This window comes from Salvia hispanica, chromosome 6, assembly GCF_023119035.1.
Source record: "Salvia hispanica cultivar TCC Black 2014 chromosome 6, UniMelb_Shisp_WGS_1.0, whole genome shotgun sequence".
NCBI classification, from domain to species: domain Eukaryota; kingdom Viridiplantae; phylum Streptophyta; class Magnoliopsida; order Lamiales; family Lamiaceae; genus Salvia; species Salvia hispanica.
The window spans coordinates 2,912,806-2,930,970 of NC_062970.1; the positions used below are offsets into that span (position 1 = coordinate 2,912,806).

Consider the following 18,165-nt stretch of genomic DNA (forward strand, 5'->3'; position numbering starts at 1 on the left):
AACTTCAATAGTACAAAATAGGAGGTAATCATTTTGTTTGGTGCACTGAATCTATTTTATTTAATACAAAGAATACATCATAAGTACTAATTGGTGTCCCGATAGTATAGTTCTTGATAGTACTATCCATCAAGTAAAAAAGATAGTACTCCCTCCGTCCTCCACTAGGAGTCACACTTTGATCAGACACGGGTTTTAAGAAATGTAAAGAAAAGTTGGTTGAAAAAGTTAGTGGAATGTGAGACTCATTTTTATATTGGTTTTATAATAAAATGTGAGTTAATTGAGTTAGTGGAATGTGGAACCTACTTACTATTTATGGTAAAAATGAAGTGTGACTCTTAATTGAGAACGGACCGAAATGGAAAAGTGTGACTCTTAATCGGAGACGAAGGGAGTACTTCATAGACTATTTTTTTTTTCGATTGGATATATTTAGGGTCAATACTTCCAACACAAATTTAGAAAATACTTACGATCAAATATAATCGATCCAAACTTCCGTCCGGCATTAGGAGTCCCGGTTAGACATTTTCATAAAAAGTGAAATAAAAGTATTATAAAATAAAACACTAAAAAGCATAAGTAAAAACACATCCAAAGAATAAAACAAATAATAATGCAAATGGATCCCACATTCCATTATCACACACTCCAATTATTACGTACTCAAACATTTTTTAAAACCCACACTCAACTCAACCGGTGCTGGACAGAGGGAGTATTTAGACGAGTACAAAAAAGAAATGTGTCAACTCTAATGGAACAGATGGAGTATGAAATTAACAAAAACTAAATTTTGAAATGATACCGAAAAATTCTAAGCTAATGTTCCTATTTTAATATTCAGATAATAAATTAAAGAACATATGCGAAGACATATAGTTTTTCATGGTTTGACTAATAATTGGTCGAAATCAATAGTTAATTCGCGATAAATTTTAAGAAAACAATTGATAAGTTTGAATATACTATACACCTTCTAATATTTTACCAATTAGTAATAATATTTAGATCTTTATTTTTTATATTTAGGAATACTTTGGCTTATTAAAAAAATCAGCTTTCCACCGTAACTAATAGAACTAAAATAATAATGAGAGAAAAAATGCATATAATATACACATGTGCAGCAAGCAAGTAGTGAAGAATATTATTTATCACTTTGCTTAAAGAAAATGCGATTTTAATTCACCAAAGAATATGATTCAGCAGCAAAACAACTGACTTTTTTTTGGTGGCATAAGTGCTATTGCAATGTTATTGGATGTGCACCATATACAATTTTTGCTACCTTTTTTGTGCTTTAGAATTTGATAAATCATCTTAATAAATAATGTTTTGATCATTGATTCCACGGTTTGCAAAATGCGTACCCAACTAAGTTTGTCCCTTAAATAAAAACATGTACTCCATGAGAAATCCTCAATATTCTCTGTTATATATATTTATGTAGTGTTTTTGGGATAATATCGTTACATCTTGTGATGAGTTATTTTGAAGTCTATATATGATGCATGTTAACGTTAAGTTTGTTAATTTTTGTAAATAACAAAATTTACTTACTTACATTTTCATAAGAAAAATTATAGGGCTAGATGTGTAGAGAGTTGCAACCAAATTTTGTTACACTTGCATGTATCTACATTTATAAATAACAAATTCAATGCTTTCACTAAACAATAAAGTTGTTAATTGCTTAAATATTCTAAAAAGAATAATTTGAGTAACATAAGTATAGCTAGCCTTATGGTAATAGATTCCACGACTATTTTTATAACCATTATTCATAGATTCATTCCACTACTATTTTACACATTTTTACAACCATTTATTCATAGATTGAGCGACTATTTTTACACATTCTTACGCCATGTGCTTATTAGGAATGTTGGTTCAACCTGAACTCGATGGACTGACTTGATAAGCCCGCTAAAATTAAAGGGTTAGGGCTGAAAAACTATAATCATTTCGTCTCACAGAAATAGACTGAATTTCTATTTTTGTCCGTCCCATAAAAATAGTCATTATCCATTTATGAAAATCTTTTATACATTTTCTTTTACTTTATCATTTATGGGCCCGCAACCCGAGTAGGAATGCACCGAAATCTGCTAGACTGGCTCAGTTGACATCCATATGCTTCTATATGTATAACTCTAGAGCACTAAGCACTTCACAAAATATATTCATTTTTGTCATTTTTTATTTTTCTAGTTATTTTTCATTCCATGATTTCATATTGTTATTGAATTGATATGCAATTTAATTTAAATTACTATTAATATTAAGTAAAACAATACAATACAATTAAATGTTGAAAAATAAAATTATAAAATTTTACATAATTAAATAAACAAAATTATATCCGGATCAATTTCTTCCCAAGATGTTTCAAAAATTGGCGGCATAATTCATTTTCGTTATCATTGTACTAAACCTATAACTCAATGAAAGTATTTCATTAGGAAAAAAAAAATGAAATCCCGTCGAATTGAAAACATATTCATCATTAGTTTTTGAGATCGGAGACTCAAATTTATTTCACCACTATATTCCCATCGGATTCCATATCAAAAGAATAACAAAAATGATGTCAATCATTCCCCCAAAAAGAATCCATAGATTCATTACAACAAAATCAATATCTCGATTAAAATTGAGGATGAGTCACTATGAAATAATTGTCAGTAGAAATGATTCATTTTAACATGCAAAATATTGTAAAAATGGTGGACCATGTGTTATCAATTAGGCAATAACTTTAGTATAAGAAAAAGAATAGATTGTGTGTTTGTGGAGCCTCATGTCTAAGAATAATGGAAGCACACAAGTAAAGATATGTGTGGATATGAAAACACTACACTTACTGGCGGGGCACCACTGTTCAATTCTTTTATGGCATATTTTTGTCCTATCACATATATACTCAAACATAATATCTATTTTTTATTTCCTGTTAATAGAAACTTACAAATATTTTGTCCATTACACTTTGACATGATGTATAAGGCCATATGCAATGGAGGCCTAGGGGAGGGAGGTGCCGCGCCACCTGAGACGTCCCGGCAAGTGGTGCCGCCTACTGCGAGGGCACGCCGCGGTGCTAGAGTAGTTTTGGGGGTGGGTGTGGGGTAATTTTTTTAAAATTCTAAATTCAATCATGTTGGGTGATAGTAAAAAGTCTGGCACGTTTGTGGCTCTGGTCGATAACTTATGAAATTATGTATGCATGTATTGTTAGGGAGATTCAATATACTGAACAGAAAACAGAACGGATAATCTGAAAGTCGTGATGAAATCACTTTCAGATCAAATCAATTTCGGTGGTTCTACCAAAATATTTGATCGGATACAATTCAGAGAAAAAACAGAACTTTCTTATGTTGATATCTGAGAAAAAGAATATTTGAACCAAACAAAAATCGATCAGTATTTAACAAGATGAACAGACACACCTGTTAATTTCATAACCGAAATTAACTGATTTTTCAAAGATTTCCGAAATTGCAAACTGGTCCTTTGACTTTCAGAAATTACATTTTCGGATGAATTTCAGAAACTAGTCCTCGACCCCAGCCAGGGGCGCTGCCCCCGGACCCCCGTTCATCTGTTAGAGGCTTCGCCCCTAACATCATAATGAATTCAAATAAGCGTGCACTTCGCACCTCCACACTTATATGATTTCTCATTATGATAATACTGATCAATCAAGTTTATCCAATTACACTAAAATATCCAACATGTATTATAATGAATAACATGATAATTGAAGATGAAAAGAGACAACATTACTAAGTGACACGAAGAACAAGCCGCTTCTACTTCTAGATTGACCGTCGTTCTCGATCCCTCAGCTCAAGGTGCACCCCCCTACTACCAAGAGTTTACAATATTGACATGCTTCTATGCGTGAAAAACATGTTGATGCTACCCACCAAGATGACCTCATAATAAAAATTTGGACACGCACCAACGAAATCCAACAGATTACTTTTTAAATTTTTAATTTGTAGGATTTGTATATTTTGAATTGAATGGAGTGTTTTTTTTATGAATTTGTAATTTGTATTCCCTCCATCATGCTATAAAGCGACTAATAGAGATATTTCTTTTGGACATGAGATCTCTAAAATGATGTTTAGAGAGTCAAGGAGGGAAAGAATTAAGTAAAAAGAGAGAATAAAGTTGATGAATGAAGAGAGAATAATCGTGTTAAATTTTATCAAAAAATGACTCACTTTAAGTGAGACGTCCCAAAAAGGAATATGAATCGTTTATGAAGGGTTAAAGGGAGTAGAATTTAATGAAGTAATTTTGTTAATTATATTGTTAAGAATTTCAATTTTACAATTTTTTGATGTGAAAACATTGAATAATTAATGCAAATTAATTTGAGAGATATTGCTAGATGGCGGTAGCATTGTGTGTGTGTGTGTTTAATCCATCTCCTAAAAGGAGAATTAGAAAATGACATGAGTTTTGTTACGAAATTGTTAAAATATAAGAAAGGAAGAGAAAACCTAATTGGAGCTGTATTGATATCATTTTATTTATTTTTTTGTGATAATATTCCCTCTTTTTTTTAATTCTTCATATCCTTCCTTCATTTTATATAAAAAACATTTCATACTTTATTACTTATTTTCACTCTATTTTTATGAGGAGTTGTGATAATATTATCGCTCACGAACATAATTAGTCAGAAAAGTGGATTTTTTAATAATAAAAAAAAGTGATGGAAAAGAATGAAAGATTATAGAGAAAATGTTTAAATACCTATTTTTTTCGAGACAAATTTACAATGAAATAGAATAAACTTTATTAAAATATATTCCAATCCATTAAACAAAATAAGAGTAAAATGGTGAAACAAAAGTCAACTTATCAAGCAGGCTGGTTAAATAAATTAATGGATAATAGATTAATTTTAAGCCCATTTAACACAGACATTTATGGGCTGGTCTTCTAGAAATGGGCTAATGGGCTGAGTCGACGCCTACTCCTTATACGTATGTGTTTGTTGTGTTTGAAGTTGAAAATATTTTTTAGAATATATACTGTATTAATATGACAACCCACTTTATTATAATACTATATCAATATTTTAGGCTTTTAGATTTGAAGATTGTGTGATCTTCAAGCTGCCATGTATTAATAAGGACAGAAGATGAAAATTTTATTCCAAACAAAAAAAGTGATATTTTGGTTGGGATTAATAATTTTGAATTTGATAGAGGGAATATATATTACTGGATCTATTTATAGTGCAACAAGACGTGCAAATATACAATTGTTATATGCGCCAGTTATTTAAATTTTAAATTGTATTAAATGTTGGTCGGTTCTAGTATAAGGTTTGCAAACTTATTAAATCATTAAACTTTAATTTTGTTAGTGTCTCAATCCATGTTCAAAAGGACGACTTTTTGTGATGCTCAATACGATGCCGTTTTATTAAAATAAGAAATTAAAATGAAAAAATATTTTATTTTAATAAAATGACATCATTTCATACACAAAACATGTTTAAAAGTTAGAATACAAATTTTTATCTTTTAAAAAGGAATAAATATGTCACGAATTAATTATTCGGAGCAAAAAATTAGACGAGGATAAATTTAAAATATATAAGGATTGATAATATAAATGTTTTTCAACCATCAGAATAAGAATCATTTCTAGAACGCTACTATAATAATTTCAAGGGTCCATATTTAATTTGATTGCAAAAAAAAAAGTATTCAACGTTTCAATGCTAGATAAAGTATCCACACAGTTTTTTTATGATGAAAATGCTCCGAGGTACTTCAACGTTTGAGCAACTTTTTAAAAAAAAAATTAACTGTAACATTTTTTAACCATGGAATGAAATCGAATTTTTACCCTCAATGTGAATTAAAGAATTATGTACACCCATTCTTTGAATTCTAGAATACTTAGAAACCGCGTAGGAACGACCATTTTGATTTTCTACGAGGAAGATTTGCATAAGAAATTCAATCTTGAAATAATTATAATTTGATGTTAACGTGGTCGGAGTAAAATAATTTTTTATTCTGATACCCTACCACACAGAATTAATTTACTACTATTAAACAATTTCGTTTTATAATATTTGTGGACTAAATCAACGCATATATATTCCAATAAAGGGGTTGAAGAATCCACGTTTTCACAGTTAGTTATACAATAGTCAACTTTTTCATGATATCATATGCATTTGCTTACTATTTTCGTATGTCCCAATTCTTGTGAATCTAATTACTTACTTTTTTTGGGTATATATCTTAAAAAATTCATTTTAAAAATATTTTGTAACCATCAAATTAAAACCACTATTCATAGGTATGATTTCGATAGCTTAGCATATTAGATGCTTAAAGTCATGACCTTAATTAATGGAATAACCATCTCAACCATAAAAGTCTTCCAATAAGACTTTTCATCGAAATATTAGCCACTAGAAAATTATCACGGAATCACTAATCATCAACTAAAGTAAGTAACGAAACATAAAAATTACATTTATCAACTTAAAATAAAAATATGAAATTCTTCAATCCTAATTTTAGAGATCGATCGATGCATATCAATGACATATTCAGGTGGGGTCGAGGGTCCAACGAGTCTGCCACCATTAAATTTGGCTTTAGAACTGCCGCCGATACATGGCTTGACAGCTCGAGGTTGGGTTTCACTTTCGTCATTCGTTGACGATCTATTGTCAACGACGTTCACCGAACCGCATCCACTTTCTAGCTTGCAAGAATTTTTTTTTAACTATATCTGACTCCACGAGTTTCATTTCTTGCGTCTGGCCATTGTTATAGATTGAGTTTGAGATGTTGTGTGCATGTGATAGATCGTGATTTATGTGGTCGAAAGAAAGATCGCTTAGTTTGGGCGTAAGTATGAATAATTAAATTTATGTTATTGGGATTAGAAGTCTATTAAAATATTAAATTTCATATATCACAATATTAGTATTTATGAATAATTAAATTTAAATTTATGTTATTGGGATTAGAAGTCTATTAAAATATTAAATTTCATATATCACAATATTAGTATTAACTAGGAACTTCTTTCATGGTTCGCCTAACATCTACCATTTGAAGTCTTAAAACGCGGCCATTGTCCATGGAAAATATGGACCAACTAAAGCCATAAATCAAATAGTATTAAATAATGTAACAAAATCAACATTTGTCTTTGTCACGCCCATGCGAAGCTTCTATTGGCTTAAAGTAGCCTATTTATATGCTCTACAAATACAATATCAATACAATGATAACAATCTCACCACCCCACTTTGAGTTCAAGTCAAATTTCATTCAATCACTATACATCTATATAGTGTTATTGTGAAAGAAAATCCAACAAATTGCTAGGGGCTACCTGAAGAACACTAAAACTCAATTATGGAAGCAAGATTAAACATGTTTGTGTTCCTATCATTAGTTGCAGCTGCCGCCTTGCTACAAGGCTCGTCGGCACAAACCACGCACGTCGTTGGCGACGACATGGGCTGGCTCGTCCCGCCCGGTGGTGAAGTGGCCTACCGTACATGGGCCGCGGCCCAAACCTTCACCGTTGGTGACGTGCTAGGTATGTCACTAATTTGTATTTTAATGGCAATCCTTTTTGCAAGATTATATCTTAGGATTAAATATTTCATAAGATTGAGTCTCACAACTCAGTCCTAGACGGACAATCATGTAGTCACCCCCTCTAACTATAATAATCTTACAACTCAATCATCGACTGCATCTCAATAATTATTTTATCTAACAAACCGAACAACCACTAACTACTATACTAATATTTTGAATTTTGACTAATTAAATATTGAATTTGCAGTGTTCAATTTTACTGCAAGTGCACACAATGTGGCTGAAGTGAGCAAGGAAGCATTTGATTCATGCAATACCACAAATACCATCTCAATATCCACCACTTCTCCCACTAACATAACCTTGGCATCTGCCGGTGAACATCACTTCCTTTGCACCTTCCCTCAACACTGCGGTTTAGGCCAAAAGTTGGCGATTAATGTCACCGCCGCCGCCGCCCCGGGGCCTCAGCCCGCCACACCACCGCCAGCGCCCGGGACGGAAGTTTACACCGTTGGTGACGGTCTTGGGTGGCTCGTACCTCCCGGTGGTGATATTGCTTACGAAACTTGGGCTAGAAACAAGACTTTTGCGGTCGGAGATGTTTTAGGTAAGACTTTCACTATAATCTTAAGTCAATTTTGATTTAAAATCAGTGTCATTTCAAAAGTTTCTAAGAAATGGATCACAGAGTCAATGTCACAACTTTTTCTCTCTTAATTTACCTGTTTTTTCTCTTACTATATTGTTTTATCAATTTTTATTTAAAATCGGTGTCATTTCAAAAGATTCTAAGAAATGGATCACACAATCCAACCGATTCTTTCATTTAAAATAAATATTATTCTAATAAATAATTTTTACGCACGTTATTTTATTTTTCTCCAAATTTTTTTCTACGTTCGCTACTGACAAACTATACTATTGGTTTTGCAGTGTTCAACTTTACGAACGCGGCGCACAACGTCCTACAAGTGACCAAGGCCGAATTCGACGCATGCAACGTCTCCACCACCACAACGGCGCCAATCACCGCCTCTCCGGCAAGGATCACCCTCGCATCCCGCGGCGAGCACTATTACATGTGCACCTTCCCCCAACACTGCTCATTGGGCCAGAAGCTAGCCATCAATGTCACCGGTGGCGATGCCACGGCCCCTGCACCGGCTCCTACAAGCCCCGCCCCTAGGCCTTCTACCCCGGCCACTCCGCCACCCAGCTCCGCCGCTCCACCGCCCACCGCCGGCGGCCCCTCGACGCCGGCGACCCCTCCTCCGTCCAGCGCCGGCGGTCCCTCGACGCCGGCGACTCCAAGCCCACTTACACCTCCTCCTCCGCCCAGCGGCTCGGCCGCACCGGTAGCGGCTGCGGCACTGCCCTTCAGTGTCTTGGCCGTTGCTCTGGCTTTTTTGTGTAACTAGATGATTGGTGCAGACAATTTTTGTTTGCTTGTTTGGTGATTTGTTTTGATCTCAGATATATATACTCCATATATTAATTTACACATGTTTTAAAGATTGTATTTTGGATTTATATTTCATGTATATCCTTGATTGGTGATTAATAGTAGAGTTGGCCTCTGTATTCTGCAAAAAATTTTACCCTACACATTTCGCATCCGTGATTTTTCAAAATTTGGTTGTCATAAATTCGAATAACCATATTTATATTAGAATTTGATTTCATTATTTGAGATTGAATAACTAGACATGAATAAAGGATTTTCTTTATTTTTGGATTGATTAAGAAAATTAACGCCTTCATGAAGAGAGAGAAAATTGAAGCAAAAAGTCGGTGTAGTTATAGGGGTAAAATATCAATATATTAGTACTAACGGCGGACGTCCCGGTCGCCCGTCGCGGAAGTCCGATCGGTCGTCCGCCGTTGGAGATGCTCTAAATTCACATACGTTTCCGATTTATTATTGCGAGTGTGAATTTGAGACTAACATCACATTCATTGACGTCCGCTACCACGCGCTTTGTTTTTCAACAATTTCCTTCGCAATCTTCAATATTAAGCCTGTCAAATTCTGATTAAGCATGCTTAGAAATCAAAGAGATTGCACGCCTTTTGTGTTTAGGATTTTGTATCCATTCCTTGATTTTGTTTGTGTTCTATTGAAGTTATTTCAATAGTCAAAACTGTTGAATATTAGACTCCTTGCTTTGGGCTTCTAATATTAATTGGTTGGGCTGCTCTTTTGCTGAGCTCATATGATTAATTGGTTGGCTCAAAATCATGTCTGGCCCGGTTGCTCCTAGACCTGCTGGATGCGCGCCACCGGGCAACTCCACGCGGGTCCTGCATGTCAGCCGTTGGATGTGTGTTGTGTTTATTAAGTGAGAATGAGTCTTTTGACTTCATTCATTCGATTAACAACGCTTTCTCTCTCTCTCTCTCTTCAGAAATCACCGCCTTTCTCTCCACCTTCTCTCTAAGATTCCGACGAGTTTAGCCGGAGTTCTTCTTCGAGCTTTCAGTTCCACCGATGATTCTCAGTTCTTAAGAGTTCTACCGGTGTAGATTGAGTGTTAGGCAACTTCTTCGGTTTCCTTCTCAGATCTAGGGTTTGGTCTTTTGTTTGTGACCAATCCCGAAATGCTTGGAGTGTTTGTGAGGATTCTTGTGTTCTTGGCTGTGTTCTGAAGTGGTGTGTGTAAGTCCGCGTGTGAGACGGCCGTGGTGGGCGTTGACCGGTGAGATCTAGGGTTCCACTAATCTCTGGTGTGAGTTCGTTCAACGGTGCTCTCCTTTGTGACTTGCAGTGAGGATTGGGGGGGTCTGAGGCCTAGTGCAATCACTGCTGTGACCTGAGCCACTCGTGGCCCAATTCTCTGACTTAGTCTCTTCTTTGTGCTTTGATCCCTTGGGATCGCTTTCTTGTGTGACTAACTCTACTACAAAGTATGCAGGTACTATCGGAAAAGATGGAACCTCAAGACCAGAGGAGTACTTGAGATTAGTCTGGGGTTTCCGGTTGTAAAACTTGTACTTAGTGTGTAATCTTGATATCACGTTTGTATTGACTTGTACCTCTGAGATTAGCCATCTCAGACCCAATCAATAAAAAGAGGTCACAGTAATTAGTGAATCCTAAGTGATCTGATCCCTATAAAAACAAACGAATTTTCATCAACTATAAGAACACGGCGCATAGCGTCTTACGAGTGACTAGTGGTGAAGCCACGTTAGAGCCAGCCGGCCAGAGAGGGTCATGGTCCCCGCATCAATTTCTGAATACCAAAAATACTCCATAAACCATAGTAGTAGTAGTTATTTAGTTCATAGTAATTTGGGCCCTCAACACAAAAAATTTAGCTCCACTTACCAAAATTGCCACCAATCACCTCCTCTCCGGCGAGGATCACCCTCACATCCCGCGGCAGGCATTATTACCTCTGCACCGTCCACCAATATACCGAAATTTTAGTTTTTTGAGAAAATAGCCAAAGGTCAAGAGTTTTGCTCAAGTCAAGAGACTATTAGGATCCCAATGAATTACTACTACATTATAAAAGCAAACTTATTACTCTGTTTTTATTCATTGGAATAGAAATGCTGCACACAAACAACATCGAGAATTCCTTTATATTGGAAACTGAGCGCTTGAATTATAAAGCTCCATGAAGCAAGAACCAGAGGCACAACACACATTGCGGAAGCCTTGAAACCCAGCTTGTTTTCCTAAGATGCGAAATTCCATTTCTGTCCTCTCCCTCCCTCCCGGATTATAGGCCGCCATCAGCACATTGTACAACTCTTCCACTGCAGTTGCCCCGCTCCTCGGGATCTCCGAAAGGACATGTTCGACAATTATCACTTTCCCATTTTCGGCAACAGATTCTTTGCAATTTCTCAGAATTTTCACACACTCTATGTCTCCCCAATCAGTGGCAGGCGCAGAAATACACGTGAGTAGGGGCTAAATTCTCAAATTTTACCTTGAAAATAAATTTGTAGGTAACTTAGATTATTAATAGGGGCTTTTACATAATAATGTGTATAGAATATGAATAAATTTTAGAACTTTGTAGTAGAAAATAATTAAAAAAATGAATTCATTAGGGGCTAAAGCCCCTCCCCCATTAAGTGTAGGTCCGCCGGTGGTGATAACTAGTCATAGCCACCTCTACAATTAAAATAATCTCATAATTTAATTCTGAGTACATCTCATGATTATTTTGTCTAACAATTTGATTTTGATTTATGATAGAAGAGAATATATTAGACCTTACACATGGGTGCAACAAGAATGGCACCATCCCAAAAGGCAGGCATTTTTCTATGCAAGCATAGGACCATCGCCCCTCCCATTGATTCCCCCATTAATATCCTCAGCTTATTCCTATTCACTTTCCTCTCTGCATAAACATTATTTGAATCATCACAACCAATGGTTGAATTTTGAATAAATCAAACTAATTCGACGACAATTGACAGTACTACTATAATAACAAGTCAGAAAATCTGACCGGATATATTGGTGAAGTGATCGGAGAGATCGTGGACGAGATCATCGAAGCTGGTGATGGGTCCGAGCAGGCCGGACGATTTCCCATGGCCTTCGCAGTCGATCCCGTGCACTTCATAGCCCGCCTTCACTAGTCGAGCGGCACAGCCTGTTCCAATCAATCAATTAATCCATCAATGAAACAATCCGATAGAAATATGTAGGTTCATCTTAAAACCAGTTAGTCGTACTTATATAGTGATTTTAATTTTTTTTTCTATTAACACTTATATGTCAATTTTTAATTTCAACTGTCAACACAAACAAAGAAATTCGATTGAATATTCGATTTCAGTTACCTCTCATGGAGATGCTACACTCCATGCCGTAGCCATGGCAGAGGAAAATCAGAGCTTTTGCCTCTGTATCTGTGGGTCCCCATTGGCAGCTGAAAAGCTTCACTCCACGTGGACTCACTATGAATTTCTGTATCAAAATTTATTCATATAATTTCAGTTTGCCGATCGAGTTTTAAAAAAATTCGCGTGTTTAGTAGGTTTAATTAAAGAGGGAACATCTTTTTTAGTCTTTTTTAGTCCACGAACTTTGTTAAAGTATCATTTTAGGTCCGTGAACTTTGAAAATATCATTTTAGGTCCGTCAACTATGAGTTAATATCATTTGAAATACTTTTTTACTATTTCCAAGTTTTTCTGGATGAAAATACCCTTAATACCTTGAAGGGTATTTTAATAAACTTTATCAAATACTCATATTTTTTATAAATATTTTTACTATATAGTTTCGATGAATTTTATAAATACTATGATTTAATCTTCAATATTATCACTTTTGTGACATACAAGTAAAGTTCCTTCTTCAACTTTTTATAATTAGAAAATTTAAAAATATTTTTAAGATTTGGATACTCGTAAAAATTAGTGTCACAGTCAAAATGATACTTGAATATTGATATATTGATATTATTTTTAAATAATATATCAACGCTCAAGTATCGTCTATTGACCGTGACCTTGATATTTTACGAGTATCCATACGTCAAAAATATTTTAAAATTCTTTAATTATAAAATGTCGAAGAAACTTTTCTTGCATGTCACAAAATTAAGTGATAATATTGAAGGCCAAATTATATTTAGAAAATTCGTCGAAAAATATGAATATGTGATAAGTTAATTAAAAATATGTACCATTCAAGGTATTGAGGGTATTTTCGTCCATAAAATCTTAGAAATAGTAAAAAAGTACTTGGAATGATATTAGCTCATAGTTGACAGACCTCAAATGATATTATCAAAGTTTACGGACCTAAAATAATACTCCCTCCGTTCCATAGTAATGGAGGCAAAACTTTTCGGCACGGAGATTAAGAAAAATTGTGCTAGGTGAGTTAAGTAAAGAGAAAATAAAGTGGAAAATGAAAAAGGTAGAGAGATGAAGAGAGAAAAAAGTAAGAGAGAGTAAAGTAGGTGTGGAAAAATGTGTTGACTTTTACTAAAAAAGGAAATGACTTTATTACTATGGAACGGGCGGAAATGGAAAAACGCCCTTATTACCATGAAACGGAGGGAATACTTTGACAAAATTCGTGGACTAAAAAAGATGTTCCATCTTAATTAAATTACCTCTTCGTATTTGGATGAATATTTATGCAGCGGAAACGATGCGTCTAAATCGACGACTAACTCTATCTGTCCTGTTAGTTTTGACTACTAGGTACATATCCTTTTTAATTAATAATCCAACTCTTTTTATTTATAGAGTATTAATTATATAAGTTCCTAGGTACATGTCTCGTCTTATTTTAATGTGATGTTTACAATTAAATTTTTGAAAAATATGTATATATCATAACAGAATTTTAGGTTCCATCATTTGGATATATATTTATTAAATATAGGAATTCATTAATGGTTTCCGCTATTTACTCACTTTCCTTTCTGGAAAAATAGTTCAAGATTTCTCAGCGCGTTACATTGTTTTTTAATTGGCATTTTTAAAAAGAAAGAATAAAATGTTTGCATTTAAAAAAATTCAATCACAAGCTACACAAAGTATCTTATTTCAGTAGTGTGAATCGTACTGTGCATATATTATTAGCCGATGCGCTGGCCACCATTGTGGCGGCCCGATCAGTCAGCGCCGAATTTTGTTTTTTTATTTTTTTTATTTTTAAAACCTATATAAACACGATTTTCGTTTCATTTTCATTTGCACCACTTGTTTTAACGAGATTTCTCTCTCTCTAACTTTCTGTACAAGAGCATCATCGAGCGATGGATCACAACAACGAGTCCATCCAATTGACGAGTGGATCTCAGACTCCCACGGTGACTCGCTGGATCCGGATGGGGCCGATGGGCGGGCGAGATGGGCTCGAAGGTTTTAACGTCCCTTGGGGGCGCTTGATGGGGATGATGGTCGGTGCGCCGGGGGTGCGGGGGGGAACCAGGAGGGTATGCCGGGGTATGCCGTGGGGGATGCCGGGCGGGGGGCGGGGAGCGGCGGGGCGGCGCCGCCGGGATGGGGAAGTATGCCCCAGATGCAGCAGCAGATGCCGGCAGCAGATGATGTGGCAGTGGAGGGATGCAGGGGGATGCAGCACGGTATGCATCCCGGGATGCGAGGAGGGGATGCAAGTGGGTCACCGGGGGGGACACGGTCTATCGTCCCTCTCTTGGATTTTTTGATGGCTTCGTCTCACACGTCGACCCCAATGGAGACGCAGTTCATCTGGCTATGACCTTTTGTCATCGCATGACATGGGGATCGATCTCGGCGATCCGGACCCTCCCGCTCCAGGCGGGACGGGCCGCGGTGAAGAAGAAGACGAGGGGGAAGGCCAAGGCGGTCGGCGAGTCGTCGCAGCCCGTTGTTGACGACACCCCGGCCGGAGGAAGTGGACGGAGGATGATTACGCCGGGGTGGCCAGGGGGTGGTTGGAGGTGTGCGATGATCCGCTGGTTGCGAACAACCAGCGGGTCGTCAACATGTGGGCGAAGATTAGAGCTGCCTACAGGAGGCATTGCCCGCACGGGAAGGACTTCAGCGGGAGGAGGTCCGGGAAGGGGTGGGAGCGCATCGTGGCCGCAGCCGGCCGCCGCTGGCGTTGTACGCCAACGCCCTCCGTCAGCTCACTAGTGGGGGCGTAATGAGGAGGACGTCCGGAGGATAGCCGAGAGTCAGTTCCCCTTGGCGGGGACGTACAAGGAGTTCCACTTCGGGAGTGCTTTTTGTTGGGCCGGAAGGACTCCGAGAAGTTCCGTACGGGGTGCGACGCCGGGTGGCCGAAGAAGCGAGGCCGAACTATACCGGTGACTACACAAGCAGCAAGCAGCGGCGGATCCCACGACCTCCCCCGGATGCCGAGGAGTTTCCATCCCCTCCTTCATTTGCTGGTCGCCCTCGCCCGGTTGGACAGAAGCGGGCGCAACGGGCTGCGAGGGACGGATCCCCCCTATCGCCCCGCGAGGTCCGGTCCTCCGCCATCCCACCCGCCCCACTCAAGTACACTCTCCATTCGCGTAACCAAACGCGGGCTTAGATGTACAAGGTCTTCCAAGATTGGAGGACCACCACTGACCCCACGGAGAAGATGTTTCTTCACTCGATGCTCGAGAGCATGCGGGTTGATTTGGATGTCGCGAGGGCACGGCTAGGGGGTTCCGACGTGGGCACGGATACCACGGGTGGCGGGGCGGCGGCGGCGACGGCGATGAGGAGTAGAGAGTGGCGGGGCTCGTGTGTGGAAGCCCTTTTATTTTAAAAAAAAATCATTTATTTTTTTTAAATCTTTGTACTTTTTTTGAATGGAATGGATTAATTTTCCCGTATATGTGTCGTAAATTTAATTCCGTAATTTAATCGTAATTTTAATTCCGTAAATGTAGTATATTTTGAATTATTTTTAGGCTGGCCTATGGCTAGCCTATGGCTGGCCTAAATCTGATGTGGCAGGTGGATTTTTAGTGTTGCTAACGTGGCAGGGAGAGAGAATGGCTAGCCTATTGCTGGCCTATTTAGCATTGGAGATGCTCTTACTATAGAAAAGTTTTATGTCGTAGAGGTCCAGATTCAAGCACGCTTACAAGGACGTAAATGGTGATGTGGTGTAAAAGCTTACACGGAGGAAGGAGCGGTGGAGCGGGCGTTGTCGTGGGGCCGCCGATTTGAGAGAGAAGAAGAGAGAGCAGTGGACGGCGGCGGGCGTGAAGCTCGCGGACTAGCTGGCGAGGTACGGTGGTGGAGCGGCTGGGCGGGCGTTGTCGTGGCGCCGCCGATTTGAGAGAGAAGAAAAGAGAGCAGTGGGTGGCGGCGGGCGGCGGTTCTAGGTCAGCACGGCGGTGGTTGAGGCGGCGCCGATTAGGGAGAGAAACAAAGTGATAGAGAGGAGAGAGAAAGATATAGGTTCAATTTCAACATTTACTTTATTAGACTATGATTATGTATTTTTAAAATGAAATTCTTCTAAATAAATAACTAGATTTATATATTAATATATTAAATATTTTTACAACCCTTTATTATATTAAAACTATTTTACAATTATATTTAAAATGTATATTTAATATTTAAGATATATAATTTGTAAATATATCTACATTTAAATTTAGTATAAAATAGTTAGAACTAAATTGATTTTAATTTATTTTATCATAAATAATTCTAATATTTATTTAAATTTTGGCCATACATCATAAGTATGCTAAGTCATAAAAACCAATAGTGTTGAATATTAGTTTGGTACTTAATACTCCCTCCGTCCCACGTTACTTGAGTCACTTCTTTTTCGCACTCGTTTTAAAAAAATAATATTAAATAGTTAAAGTGGAGAAAAAATAAAGTAAATGTGAGAATACTATAGTTAAGATTCTTCTCTGCATTATTCTCTTTGTTACTTTTCTTTCTCTCCACTTTAACTATTTATTATTATTTTTTCAAAACAAATGCAAAAAAGAAATGACTCAAGTAACGTGGGACAGAGGGAGGGAGTATAATATTTGTTGTAATTTTTTTTTTCTATTGAGATGTTTAGTTTTTTCTTATGGATTGTTATTAAGAGAGCATTATAAAATTTTGCTATAATTTTATTTAGAGGAAATAAAAAATAAATTCCCTAAACTTGCACAGCACAATGATATTATATACTCTATTCAACAAATGTTAAAAAAATAACTACACAAAATGAGGAGATATACTCATCGGATAACATTGTGACAAAATAATTTTTGTTGTGAGTGTACTCTTTATGTAAAATAATAAAATTAAATTAAATAGATATGACAAGGTTAACAAAAATATAATACTTTACACATACATGCTATATCACACATTAAGTATTAAAAATACTACAAGGATAAATATTAAATTTGTAATATTAAAAATAAATATTAAATTTTGTTGTGGAAGTTATGACAATAGAAGCTTAATATTAAATTTGTAATATTAAAAATAAATATATTGAGGTAGATAAATGATAATTATAAAAATAAACAAGAAACATGTTAGATGAAACACCTTATTTAATTACGATGAAAATATTTTCCAAGTATACTATGATTTGATGAAATACCCTATTTAAAATTATTTATTTTAGTGACAAGATTTTGATAATTAAGGAATATCCATGGCCAAAAATTAATTAAGCAATATCCATGACAAGATTAAAATAAATAAAGCAATATCCATGGCCAAAAATAATTGTTAATAAAATATAGTATGCAACAATAATTTGTGTTGTACTGAATAGTAATAAACTTAGTCAATTTCTCAATTAATATCACACACTAATAATATTTTTGTGATAATAAATGTAATACTATTAAACTAAAGTACATAAATTAATTAATGAAAGTTTCGAATTATAACAAAATTTAATTACTATTATGTTAGAATAAGATTTAAAGATTGTTGATATTTAAGTAAAAAAAAATTAATATGATTATAAGTAAATAAAGAATAATATATTAATATTGAAAAAACTAAAATACCAAACCTAAAATTTCAAAAGTTATCATTTTATAATTATAGTGAGATTCGAATATTCACTTGATGTATTTATGGAGTTAGTTCCCAA

General features: G+C 36.1%; 2 protein-coding genes across 2 annotated transcripts; one reads left to right on the forward strand and one right to left on the reverse strand.

Moving 5' to 3' along the window:
• The first annotated feature begins 7,304 nt into the window (after positions 1-7,304).
• On the forward strand, positions 7,305-9,131 carry LOC125196760 (uclacyanin 1-like). The gene is made up of 3 exons (XM_048095377.1): positions 7,305-7,611; positions 7,864-8,226; positions 8,553-9,131. The coding sequence occupies exons 1-3, from the start codon at positions 7,425-7,427 to the stop codon at positions 9,035-9,037; spliced, it is 1,035 nt and encodes a 344-aa protein (XP_047951334.1). The 5' UTR covers positions 7,305-7,424; the 3' UTR covers positions 9,038-9,131.
• A 454-nt stretch (positions 9,132-9,585) lies between these two features.
• On the reverse strand, positions 9,586-14,208 carry LOC125193637 (caffeoylshikimate esterase-like). Its single transcript, XM_048091471.1, has 5 exons — positions 14,173-14,208; positions 12,429-12,555; positions 12,092-12,238; positions 11,850-11,980; positions 9,586-9,624 (listed from the first exon to the last, which is right to left on the reverse strand). The coding sequence occupies exons 1-5, from the start codon at positions 14,206-14,208 to the stop codon at positions 9,586-9,588; spliced, it is 480 nt and encodes a 159-aa protein (XP_047947428.1).
• Between the last annotated feature and the right edge of the window lie 3,957 nt (positions 14,209-18,165).